The 13,257-nt window shown below is 45.7% G+C and overlaps 2 protein-coding genes across 2 annotated transcripts; both read right to left on the reverse strand.

Annotated features, from left to right (window-relative positions):
- Positions 1 to 468: 468 nt before the first annotated feature.
- On the reverse strand, positions 469 to 10,669 carry unc93b1 (unc-93 homolog B1, TLR signaling regulator). Its single transcript, XM_036550870.1, has 13 exons — positions 10,337 to 10,669; positions 9,442 to 9,555; positions 8,376 to 8,517; positions 7,638 to 7,791; positions 6,830 to 6,991; positions 5,960 to 6,089; positions 5,475 to 5,568; positions 4,428 to 4,552; positions 3,894 to 4,076; positions 2,905 to 3,178; positions 1,945 to 2,063; positions 1,624 to 1,746; positions 469 to 1,259 (listed from the first exon to the last, which is right to left on the reverse strand). Exons 2-13 carry the CDS (start codon positions 9,553 to 9,555, stop codon positions 1,029 to 1,031), a joined length of 1,851 nt encoding a protein of 616 aa, XP_036406763.1. The 5' UTR covers positions 10,337 to 10,669; the 3' UTR covers positions 469 to 1,028.
- Positions 10,670 to 11,813: 1,144 nt separating this feature from the next.
- timm10 (translocase of inner mitochondrial membrane 10 homolog (yeast)) lies at positions 11,814 to 13,012 on the reverse strand. The gene is made up of 2 exons (XM_036550907.1): positions 12,768 to 13,012; positions 11,814 to 12,107 (listed from the first exon to the last, which is right to left on the reverse strand). The coding sequence occupies exons 1-2, from the start codon at positions 12,836 to 12,838 to the stop codon at positions 11,906 to 11,908; spliced, it is 273 nt and encodes a 90-aa protein (XP_036406800.1). The 5' UTR covers positions 12,839 to 13,012; the 3' UTR covers positions 11,814 to 11,905.
- Positions 13,013 to 13,257: the final 245 nt, after the last annotated feature.

Below are 13,257 nucleotides of genomic sequence, written 5' to 3' on the forward strand. Positions count from 1 at the left end.
AACTAGTACATCACCTTTAAAAAGACACCTATCAAATGACCTCTTGTAGAAATGGTTATCATTCACATGGTATAGAGGCCCTTGTAAATTAAAAAATATAAATATGACAATACCTTAAGAACACAGAATTTGGTTGAATGAGATCTACACAAAGATGGTTTGCCCATATATTAAATTCTAAGTAATATCTGATACTGACTAAGTTAACTGCCTTCTTTAGTTCAAATGAGTTTTTGAACTAAAGATACAAGTCCAATTGATATATTTGCAGCTTCAATCATTGGATGCAATGTAAAGCATACTGTTGTGTGTGACAAAAAACAAAATACATAAAATACATTTCTAGTGTAAAGCACAGCATTTATTTAAACAAACACAAACACAAAGCATTTATCTACGAAAATAACTGTTAAAACACTACTTCCACAAAGTCAATTTCAGAGCATTCATAAAATTAAATGGGTCATTACATTCTGAGAAATAAAAAATATATTATCAGAAAATATAGATGGCTTTCACAGACAGAAAGCATAAGAAGTAAACATAACACCCAGCATGTTTTTTTTCATACAGCATCAAAATTAAAATGATTTGCAGGTTTAATTATAGTGAGGAAAAAAAATCTACTTTGTGGACATTTCTACAACAAGAGAACATTTGTGACCATCTGAGCATGTGATTGTTGCTTCCTGTTCTTCATGCTAGTTTTGAGTTTCTGCTTACACTTCTCTGTTCTTACAATTTTTAGCAACACTACTCTCTCCACCTTCCCTTTTCCACCTCTCTCAATTCACCATGTTTTTTCTCTCGCTCACTCCACACCCTCACCTCCCGCTCCCTTCAGTAACGCTGACCTCTGATCAGTGCTCCACAGGTTTGCACTGTGCAAGGCGCGCCGAGTACTGATCTGAGATCAGCAGTACCGGGGGGAGGTGGAGAGCGAGGGAGCAGTTTTGAACGCAGAACCTGTTGTCTTGTTATTCTCGCCTTTCTCCTCCCTCCTTCTCCCCTCTTCAAAACTCCCACCTTCACTCCACAGGCTGTACGTACTCCTCCACCCCGCCCGCCTGCTCGTAAGCGTCGTCCCGCCTCCTCCTCCGCCCCCTCACCCCGCCCCGCCCCCCTGCCGTCCCCGCGCCGGAGCCCTGGGAATCCCCGTCTCTGCCGCCCTCGTCCTCACTTCCCGGATTCTCCCCCTCGCTCTTTTCAGAATCGGACTCATCCGAATCATCCTCCTCGAGGTAGCGGTAACCTTTAACCTGAGAAAAAAATGAGAACCAGGACACACCATTAGATGTGTATTCTTCGATTACGACACTTGTGCATTGAGCTTGCCAGCTTTCACTATGTCTTAAGCGGTGCATTTTATTACTTATTTGCTAATTAGACTGCCCTATCCGAGTGACTTATATAGCTCACAGTTATACACATTTTCCATTTTATACAGCTTGTACAATTGCTACATTCACTGAAGCAATTGAGAAATTACCTTGCTTCGGGTGTAACAGCACTGCCTAACCTTGGAAATGAACCTGCAAGCCCAGTCCCTCAACCACAAATTCACACTAGCTCACAACTACAGCGAAACAGATGTTCACTGGTCGCACTGATTGGCTTCAGAACCTTGTGTCTGGGGCGGGGGATCCGAGGCAGTCGATAGGGCACCCTCTTTGCCAGTCGACGCTCCATCAGCCAATAGCACAAGGATGCTACCACTAAGGTAACCAATAGGATGGCGATCTTGGCCTGAGGAGGATGAGCAGGCAGAAAGAGAGAAAGGGAGAGGGAGAAGGAGGGAGAGGGAGAGGTGAAAAGAGTGACAGAGAGAAAAGAAAAAGAGAAAGTTCAGTAAAGATTGACAGAGTTTGGTAATTTCTCACTGTAAATGGCTCTGCCTCTGACCAGTACTGTGTAGTAACAAGGAGACAGAGAGGCAATATTTACCCTCATGGGAAGCCCAGACCACAGATAGACAATGAAGATCGCGATGGCCTGCCACCAGTGGTATATTGTGTAGACAAAGTCCAGCCTCTCCTTGTCTTCATACAGCATGCCTAACAGAGCTGAGAGGGGGAGGAAGGAGGGAGGTGCTCACGAAGCATGTCCCTTACACCCTACTCACTGCCTATAACACATGTCCCTTACACCCATAAACCCACAACTCACTGCTTATAACACATGTCCCTTACACCCATAAACCCACAACTCACTGCCTATAACACATGTCCCTTACACCCTACTCACTGCCTATAACACATGTCCCTTACACCCATAAACCCACAACTCACTGCTTATAACACATGTCCCTTACACCCATAAACCCACAACTCACTGCCTATAACACATGTCCCTTACACCCTACTCACTGCCTATAACACATGTCCCTTACACCCATAAACCCACAACTCACTGCCTATAACACATGTCCCTTACACCCATAAACCCACAACTCACTGCTTATAACACATGTCCCTTACACCCATAAACCCACAACTCACTGCCTATAACACATGTCCCTTACACCCATAAACCCACAACTCATTGCTTATAACACATGTCCCTTACACCCATAAACCCACAACTCACTGCTTATAACACCCGTCCCTTACCCCCTTACCCATTGTTTATAACACACATCCCTTAAACCTGTTACTCACTACTTCTAAAAACATCCCTTACTCCCCACTCACTGCATATACTGTAACATATGTCCCTCAGACCCACAAACCTCTTACTCACTGCTTTTTAAAAAATGTCCCTTACACCCCACTCACTGCTTATGACTCACGTCCCTTTGACCCATTAACTGCCACTCACTGCTTATAACACACGTCACTTTGACCCATAACCCCCTTGCTCACTGCTTATAGCACCTGTCCCTCGGCCCCACAGACAGCCACTCACTGCTCAGGCCGGTCTTGTTGAGGGCGGTGCCCACTCCCCACACGCCAGCAAGCAGCAGCAGCACGGGCTCCAGTTCGGGATGGCGCGGGGGCGGGGACCAGCACATCAGCTCCACCAGGACGCCCAGGTGCAGCGCGGCCCCCGCCAGCAGGGGCACGGGGCGGGGCAGGCGCAGCAGGGACAGCGACAGGGTGGAGCAGGCCGACGCCGACAGGCCGTACGTGATCACCAGCGCCCAGAGCTTCCTCAGACCCAGCGAGCACACGCCGTAGGACTGAGGGAGAGAGAGAGAGAGGGGGAGAGGGAGGGAGAGAGAGAGGGAGAGAGAGAGGGAGGGAGAGGGAGGGAGAGAGAGAGGGAGGGAGAAGGGGAGAGAGAGAGAGAGAGAGAGACAGAGGGAGGGGGAGGAAGAGACAGAGAGAGAGAGAGAGAGAGAGAGAGGAAGAGGGAGGGAGAGAGAGGGGGGAGAGAGCAAGCAAGATCAAGGGGGGAGAGAGGAAAACAGAGAAAAGTGCTTTTTCAAAAACATTCATCAATACATCATTTCTCACATTTATCTTTGTATTGTTTTATGTTTCCCTTGCACAACTTTACCAACGTGTATTCGTATGCATATACTCATGTTTCATATTATACTAGTTATACATTTCCTATTTACAAGACTGAGGCCGCAGTTAGCCATACCAGTGAACCGCCATTGTTAATTACTAGGTTTTGTTGATGTTTCCTATATTCCGTTTTCTCTACTTCAGTATTTCATTTAATGATTATTTCATTTTGATTAACACATAATTATTAGTCATAACTACTGCATTCACGTCGCGCTGTGTTATTGATCTGCTGATTCGGTTTGTACACTCTTCTGCAACACGAGTGTGCGTTTGTCACGCCAACTGTGCAAATTTAGACCGAGAGCTGAACCCAGAGAAGGGGGCTGCGGCCGATACAGCGTCACGGCAGAGTGTGAGGGACGTTCAGCAGGCACGGACCAGCGTGAGTCCCGTGATGGCGAAGAGCATCTCGAAGCCGCTGTAGATGAAGAACGGGCAGAGCAGCCGCAGGCGGTAGTCCCTCAGGTGCTTGAAGGGCAGCTGGAAGATGTTGCCCCAGCCGATGCTGCGCAGGTCGATCTCCTCCGTCGGCCGGTACGCCGCCCCACACAGAACAAGGAACTGTAGGGAACAGAGAGAGGGAAGAGATGGACGGGGAGAAAGAGACGGTACCATGTATAGGTAATTATTGTTTATTGTTTATCAGTTTAACTTGTATGTGTATGTGTTTTCTTTTAATTCATATTGTTATATTTGATTAATTGGTGTGTTGTTCATCCTGTTACTTTGGCAACACAACAATTGTCTGTCCTGACAATAAAGTACCTTTTTAACGGAATTTATTTGAATTAAATAGAGAGGCAGAGAGAGAGAGAGCGAGAGCAAGAGTGAGTGAGACAGAGACAGAGAAAGCAAGAGAGTAAGAGAGAGAGACAGTGTGAGAGAGACAGAGAGAGGGAAAGATAGACTCACGATGATCATGGAGAGGAAGGCTGCTCCCATCAGCACGCTCTCCACCTTGATGAGGAAAAGGGAGCGAGGAAGCCGCAGCAGCACCGTCTTATTGAGCCCTGTGATCACCCCGTGACTCGTCGCACCTGGGGCAGAGAGCGTGCCGGAGCACGCAGACTCAAACTCAAACCCAAACCTAAACTCAACCCCACGCTCAAACCAAAAACCCAAACTCAACCCCACGCTCAAACCCACGCTCAAACCCACACTCAAACCAAAAACCCAAACTCAACCCCACACTCAAACCCATGCTCAAACCCAAACCCAAACTCAACCCCACACTCAAACCCAAACCCAAACTCAACCCCACGCAAGTGTCTCCTTTTGCATCACATTCAGCCTCCAATACAAATGAGCTCTAATGGTGACAAAATAACAGAAGGCCACTGCCAAAATATTGGCCTAACCTGTACATCTGGTTAAATTGATTACCCCCTCCCCCTCCCCCAACACCTTTACAGGAGAAACAGTGTGAGTTGTCTCTGAGGTGTTCTGCGCCAGTTAGCATGTCTATGAGTGTGTGAACACCTGTCCTGTAGATGAGGCTGTAATGGTTGAGCAGAAGGGGCCCAAATGCAGAGATCATTCAAAACACACGGGAGGACTGCAAACAGACAAACAGGCTTTACTGAACAAGCAAAACACCGGCACAGGAAGGCACAGCATGCAGGCAAGCTCAGGACTGAGCAGGGAACAACACAACAGGCGGGGTTTAAATACACCAAACACTCAAAGACTAATTACAAACAGATGTGAACAATCAGACAAAGATGCACACACAAGAAAGTCCCTCTGGTGGGGGATAAGGGAAGCAGCAGGCAACCGGGACAGACTGGCTGTCACGAGGACGCCTGCTGGTCGTTGCCGGAAACTGTCACCGAAACCCTGACAGTGGCTCAGAGCTGGATGAAACAGCAGTCAAGCAGGATACAGCAGCACACTGCAATCACAGCCAGCAAGCGCAGTGTTCTTAAATGGAAAAACAGGATGAGGAAAGCTGCATTTTACCACACTGCTTGACGTTGTGGAGGGTGTGGTTGTAGTCATAGAGATAGTCATTGAGGAAGAGGACCATGGGAAACTCCGCAAACACGAGGCTAAGCTGAGAGACACAGAAGGAAAAATGAAGGTCAATAACTTGACAAGCAATGTGATGTACAGATTGAACTAAACAGACTGAAATGACGACATGATGGCTGGCTTACCCACTGACCGCACCACCAACCAATACAGCAACTGAGTGGCTGGCTCAGTCGTGCACAACATTACACTGATTGCTGAAACATCGCTTTGATTATCTAAGAGACCAAATATCTGACATACTGGCAGCCAATTACATGCTGTCACATTATCTAACAAAAGCACATGAATGACTGATTGACCACCGTGGTGTTTCACATCAAAAGAAAGGAGAAGCATCAAGCAGACAGCTAGCTGACCGACTGAATGATTAACGTTGTGTTTGGGCAGCACTGTAAAGGGGATGAACTCACATGGAATACAACATAGAAGACGGACTGGAAGATGATGACGTAACGATGACACGCTCCCTTGGGGGTCTTCTTCTGCTCCTGCACATGCTCGGCCTTATAGTTAACAAACTCATAGTACTGCTGAGCCATTCTGAGATGCAGAGAGAGAGAGAGAGAGAGAAGGAAAGGGAAGAGAGAGAGAGAGGGAAAGGGAATATATTTACTTATTTGTATTTCTGTTCCAATTCCAAAATTCTTTTGCAACATCTAAAAAATATATTTCATGCCAGTAAAGCATGTTGGACTTGACTGAATTGAATTTGACAGAACTAAGATGAGACAGAGAGACAGTGACATAGAGGCCGATCTAGACTGTCTATCACATTTCCCACGTACGGGACACGCGCTTCACTGAAGTCACATGACAGGTGACACGGCTTCCACTCTGCCAGACCATGAGAAGGTGCAGATCCCGCAAACAGAGGAGGCTGAGACGACAGAGCCGGCAGCACAATCCGGATCTGCCAGCCACAAAATGAGGGCCAGAGTGCAGACCTCATTACTCATAACACTTATACATTCAAAACTTTTTCACTGATCATTCATTTTGGGGAATATACTGTACGTTGGGAGAGGGATTTTTAAACTTTTAAAAATATTTTTCAGTTCTTATTCAACTTCAAATTCAACATTTATACAACTAATAATAACTAATTCTGTCACTGATTTAAAATTTAAGTGCTGACTGTGCTGTACAACTGCAATCTACAATCAGAGGACACAATATTTTGTGTGATTAAATAGGGTGTGATGAGCTGTACTTTTCCTTTTTGACCAGAACTGTTCAACCCATTTCCCCTCTCCTGTCTCAAACCCTCCCTCCTTCCTCACCTGGTAATGTAGTTCCCCAGTGACGCCCACAATGGGACAATAGCTACTCCAATGGCAACGGCCGATGGTACCAGGGTGTAGTAACGCTCCCAGTAATTGGTCGAGACAAAGAGCGCATAGATTCCGGAGGCCAGAAACATCATCCACTTGGTGCCCAGAAATCTGAAAGACAAAGTGAAAAATCAGCATAAAAGAGAGAGAGAGAGGAGGGAGAGAGAGAAGAGGGAAAGAAACAGGAGGAATGGTGTGAGAGAGAGGCAGACAGGTGTGGCTAACAGAGTGAGAAAATTGGTTTGGCAATACTGTACATCTGTGTGGTCATGCCAATAAAACTTATCTGAATTTGAATTTGAAAGAGGGCGAGAGAAAAACAAGGAAGTGAGAGAGGGATAAAGCAAAAGAGAGAGTGAGAGAGGGAGAGGAGAGGGACAGGTTAAAGACTGACAGTGAGAGCGAGAGGAGGGATACAGAACAGAGACTGAGATAGAAAGAGTGAGGGGAAACAGGCTAGACACTGCGGGGGGGGGGGGGGCGGCAGGTGACAGACAGTAAGAGCATGACATGAGGGGAAAAGAAAGACAGGGTGAAAAAGAAACAAACAGAGAAAGGAGAGGAGCGAAAGTGAGTCACATGAGAGGTGTTTTACAGTTTACAGCACTGAAAGAGGGAGGCGGAGGTCCACAGAGGGGGACAGAGTTGACGTGGAGGAGAAGGAGAGGGAGAAGGAGAAGGGGAGGGGAAGTGCAGTATTCTCTCCCGCCTGGGGACACAGACAGCCGCAGTAAGCTGAGACAGAGAGGGGCCCTACCGGATGAGCACCGGAGTGTAAAGCAGGCCGACGATGGGCGTGACGTTAATGCCCATCAGCATCTTGTTGTCGATGTCCTCCAGCCCCAGGCTGCCGTACTTCACCTCCCGGTACGTCTCATCGTAGTGCAGGATCAGCTGCATCTGCAGCAGGCCTAGAAGCGGGGAGAGAGAGCTGCCAGATCTCCTTTACTGCCCTACTCCACATTCAAGCTGCCAGATCTCCTTTACTGCCCTACTCCACATTCAAGCTGCCAGATCTCCTTTACTGCCCTACTCCACATTCAAGCTGCCAGATCTCCTTTACTGCCCTACTCCACATTCATTCTGACCCCTGATTAAACAGGGACAAAAACATGATATAACAGGCAAGGTGTATGTATTGCAGTTTAAGATTAAAGTATAACATTTTTATTTTCTTAATCACACACCACTTGAAAATACAAGTTTTATCATGTTTTTTGTTCCATTTTAATTATGGTCTGAATAAATATGGAGGGCAGCGTGTATTTAGAAGTACTGCTTGCTGATCAGAAACCTCACCCATTTCTTACTCATCAAAGTTGAAGAAAGACTTACTGATCTACCTCCCAGAAGCCTTAATCATTGCCAAGAACAGAGGGGCTGACTCGCTCATCGTGCAGGGGGAGTATGAGAGCACTGGCAACAGAACTGAATGAGTCTGAACAGGCGGGCGCCAGGCCGCCCGTTGGTCGCTGGTTTCGCCCACCGTGCGTACCCATGTAGACGCTGTAGGTGATCATTCCTCCCAGGCTGGCCGCCACCACGTTCTTCACCACGCCCAGCCTCTTCCTGCGGTAGTACTTCCTCTCCTCCTCCTCCTCATCGTAGTCGGGGTGGGGGCCCAAGAACTCCTCCATCTGAGAGGCACAGAGAGGCTGACCTTCAAAAGCCCTTTATTTCAACAATCTGCTTCGACAAAGAGCTTTACATGGTTACAAGTAGGGGACAGGTGGCAACAACAAAAAACCATACAGAAAAACCATAACCCAGCTACCCCCCACAAAAACCAGAGCCACTATGAACCCACCTGAGGAAAAGATAAAAACAATCAAGAGGAACAACATCACTGTTAAACACACAGGATTACAACGTCAGCCCGCACACATGAACTCCCGTTCATCCATTCTCTTTATTTAGTACAGTACACCATTCAGTGTCCACCTTGCAGGACAAAGGGGAGAGAGACAGAAAACAGTAAATGATACAGCGTAGTGTCGATTCTGTGCATGTAGTGAACGGCATCAAGCACTATTCAAATGTTCTTTTCCTATTCATTTTGTTAAGTATATTTGCTTAGCAGAAGTAGATAAAACCCAGGGAGTATGTCTGGATGGACATATCACGCTGTACATAAATATTGACTTAGTGCATGACCGGTGCTGCTGGTTTAAGCCGATCCCCTGGGTTGGTTTTCAAACACATATTAACTTTTACCCAGGAAACGTAAAATACATTTCAAGCAAAAATTACAAATGTTAAACAACTGTTGGGTTAAGGCACAGATATTTTTAGTAGCCCTCTTTAGCATTTAAACAGTGTGAACTACAGAGCTCACACAACTCACATACAGTTTTCTGTCTATGAGTCCAACATGTGTACCATAAAACGGTAGCAAGAATAGGATAGAAATAAGGAGGAAAAGTGACAAAGAAAATTGTAGATAGAATTGTAGAATTGTAGATATGTAGATATATTATAGAAAATTAAGGAAGGCCTCTTTCCCTGTCATGTTAATATTTCTAATAAATCCATGTGTTACATCATGTACAATGTGGTCTCACCTGCCCCTGAATATTTCCCTCTGGTCCGACTGGCTGCAAGACCTCTTCATTGCCACCAGGTGGAGCTATTGGCAGCTCGGCTTCACTGTACACATTTTCTGCCGCTGCTGCCATCTAGTGGCAGGGCAGAAATAGATGAGATTTAATGTATCATGCGATTTTGTATACCATATCAACACGTGAAAAGGTTTAAAGACAAACCGTGAATGTAGCTAAATGTAGTTATGCATGTTATCACAGAAAATGTATTGTGGGGAAATAGTAACCCGTACTTTTAATAAAATGTACGGTCTGGTAAGCACAATGATTATTCACTAAGTTAATTTCTACTCCAGCACTGCGTCTTGCATCAACAAGACTAATATACAGATAAAACACCTAGATATGTCATGTAAGGAATGTCAAAGATCTGATCATTCTGGGTGATCAGACGAAAGGGGGTACAATTCGTTACCAAAACCAAGCCCTAACAGAATAGTTTTGCCCTCCATGAACCTTAAACCCGAAACTTCGTCGGCTTCCATTTGTCATTTCAACATGTACTGTTGTTTTGCAGGGAATATGTGGGAATTCCAATGAATAAATAGGTATAAACTATACATCGACATACATGAATAGTTTTGCATTTTTACAGACAGGAAAATAATACCCGCAATAAGTGTTAGCTCACGAATTTTGGTGATCATTCTGGCGAAAACACTTGAGACTTTGCTCGCAACGCTGTATGTTTGCGCAAGTGTAAAAAAAATAAATAAAATATTTTTGGGAGTGATTCATCAATTTGCGGGTATTTTTCCTTTAATGCCCTTTTCACTTTTACCATTAACCAAAAGAGTTGTGGAGATCCAAATATTTATAAAAAACAAACTTTAAAAAGCGGCGCAGAAACACTCACCTCTGGATTTGGCCAACGACGTCGTTATGGCACGTCAACTTTAAGCGCAAGCAAACACGAGCTTGACATTTCTACAAAGCTTCAAAACTTTCAGGAACTGAGTATAAAGCAGCTTCCCCTTTCGGCATCGGTGCAAGCAAAGGGAGACCAAAATAATTCAACTCTTTCGATGGGGAAGCGAAAGTGTGAAGCACTCCATTTCCTTGTTGCCGCCTCTACTTGGCCGTTTGTCTTAAAGCTATAGCATATCGCGTTCGGGGAGTTGCTTCTCGCGGTCATCTCCGTTAGTGCGCCTGTTATTGCTCACTGCAGCAGCAAGGGAGATGCGACTGTTTGCAGCTGCTTTTTCGACATCTGACGTGCCAATGGCTACGTTTCCATCACAAAAACTGCGCATGAAGGGTCTCCACGCAGACAGACAGACAGACACACGTGCATGCACACAGGCACATTCACGCAGACAGACAGGCACGCACTCACGCACACAGACAGACACATGCACGCACACACAGACACGGACACACACAGGCGCATGCATGCACACAGACGGAAGACAAACACACACATACTGTACATGTGCGACACACACACAGAGGCACACACACGCAGATACAGGCAGACATACAAAGGCCATCTGTAACAATGATTTTACTCTTTTCATTTAGGACCGTTTCAGAACAAAAACAAAGTGTCAAACATGTCATAAGGGAATAACTGGCAGATTTGTACAATGTTACTTGATAGCAACATCTGGCTATAATTTGGGGTAAAAAAAAAAACAAGAATTCAGCTGACAAGCTAACATGGAATAAGGACTCAATAACAGATACTTATTACCAACACCTTCATCCACACATACAACTGGATCTGAAAGCAAGAGCAATCCTGAATTCACTGAAACAATTCTCTTCAAGTCTGCAATCATTCAATAAAAGAACACACTGTTACCCACAAGTTAATCAAACAATATATAAATCATGCATCGATATACTCCCTGGTCATGTTTCTGTTTTCCATGATAAAGAAAATGGCTGCAATCAAACATTTTAATACGACAGATTTGTAACGCAAGATTATCCTGTGGGTGCATTATGTTTAATCTGATGCTATGATCTGAACGGGGGGAAATGAAAACGGACACAGAGTAGATGGAGGGGGAGAGAGAACAAAAGACAGACAATGCAAAAAAAAAACACTAAAACATTTTCTGCACACTCCTTCCTCCACCTTTAACATCTGTAACAACTTTTCTTGAACGGATATACTTCCCCTCTCAACAACATGTTCCAGACTTTTAACACAACCTCTCTCTCTCTACCTCCCCCCACCCCCGCTCCAGTGAAAGACTTCTCCATCCACAGCGGGTTATGCCCCTCCACCAGAGACAGAGACAAACAGCCCTGTTTGGGTCCAAGAGTGTGAGCATGTGCCAAAAAAAGAGTCCTTGATGATCCCAAAAAAAAAAAAAAAAAAAACCCACCCCTTCCCCTCCTCTCCCCCACCCATGCCCCAGTCCAGCAGATGTGCACAGATGTGCACAGGTGTGCGCAGGTGAGCGTAGGTGCGGCTCTACCCCGAGGCGGAGCCCCCGGCCGCACGCTTCATCAGCTCCTCGTCGTGGACGGACAGCTCCGTCAGCTTGCGGCCCAGCCGTTCGTGCAGCTCCAGGTACTTGGCCACACAGCGGTCCAGGCACACCGCCTCTCCTTTCGACAGCTCCGCTTCCTTATAGTGGGGGGGCACGCACTTCCTGTGGCAGGCATTCGTCATGCTGAGGGGAACACAAACAGGTAACACTTAAGAGGGGAAATCGGGTGCACCTCTATCAACAGTACTGTTCTCCTGAGTGTTGCTCCGTATTGGTAAGAAAAAAATGCTAGTCTGATCGGACCTTCTGAGTAACGCGTGGTTTTATAGTAGGCGTTCATTTACGTCACTACAGTCCTGCTGTCACACCGGTTCTCAGTAACATACATTTGCAATAATTAGATCACAGAGAGCAATCTGATCTCAAAATTTCAAAAACAGAGCGATGCGTTAACTCACACACATCTAGCAGAACAGTTTCATGATTATATGAACAGGGGACAGACTAAGAGGAAAAAATATGCAAGCATCTGGCCCAGCTGCTATCTGAAATTTGATAGCCATAATACATTCAATTATAGATTAATTTGCACTACATTATAAATTAGCCCGTCAATGTATTTATCAGAAACTGATGGGTAAACGGCAACTTTGAATACCTCTGTCACATCACGGCGAAGCTAACTAGTAAGCTCGCCACTTGTATTTGGAATTTACAGCGAATTTCACAAGTGCAATCAGGCCGGTCACAAAAATGCATAATGTTCATTGCAAATGCTGAAATTAAACCATAAAGTCGACAGCACGCTAGCTAAACCGGGGGGATTCTCGCCGTATCAGTTACCGATTGTACATATCGGCCATCATTTCCACTTCCAGCTCCGCCGCTAGCTGCTGCGCCTTCATGGGATCCATTTCGGCGTTTTACACCCCTCCAAGCTTTACCCCGAACCCACCCCGACTAGACTCCGGAACCTCTCGCTCCGTTCCAACAACCGACTACCAGCGTTTAACCTTCAACCACATTAAAAGGCACGTGTGTTCCCTTAGCATTAACAGGAGCGAACTTCCGCTGTCAATAAAGTTGCGTATCCAAAGATACCATAGAGTGCACTGAATGAGTCGCTAGAGCTACGCGTCCTGTAGCGTCCCCTAGCGATCGTGTTAACGCATCTTCGAAGAAACGTAGGGCAGAAGGCAAGGACAAAAAAAGGGTTTGAACATGTTAGAAAGAGACGTAAGATACGTAATACTATAAAGATACGTAACAGTATATTTAAAATATTAGCGATATTACCATGACATCAATAATTCCTCATATACGAGAGTCTGAA

This window comes from Megalops cyprinoides, chromosome 18 (genome assembly GCF_013368585.1).
Source record: "Megalops cyprinoides isolate fMegCyp1 chromosome 18, fMegCyp1.pri, whole genome shotgun sequence".
In the NCBI taxonomy this organism is placed as follows: domain Eukaryota; kingdom Metazoa; phylum Chordata; class Actinopteri; order Elopiformes; family Megalopidae; genus Megalops; species Megalops cyprinoides.

Coding starts and splice junctions, on each gene's coding strand:
- unc93b1 (XM_036550870.1), bottom strand. CDS start 9,555: ATGGCAGCAGCGGCAGAAAATGTGTACAGTGAAGCCGAGCTGCCAATA. Junction 3,179..3,893: donor CCATCACGGGACTCACGCTG/GTCCGTGCCTGC, acceptor TCTCTCCCTCAG/TCCTACGGCGTGTGCTCGCT. Junction 2,064..2,904: donor CAACAAGACCGGCCTGAGCA/GTGAGTGGCTGT, acceptor TCCCCCTCTCAG/CTCTGTTAGGCATGCTGTAT.
- timm10 (XM_036550907.1), bottom strand. CDS start 12,838: ATGGATCCCATGAAGGCGCAGCAGCTAGCGGCGGAGCTGGAAGTGGAA. Junction 12,108..12,767: donor ATGGCCGATATGTACAATCG/GTAACTGATACG, acceptor TGTTCCCCTCAG/CATGACGAATGCCTGCCACA.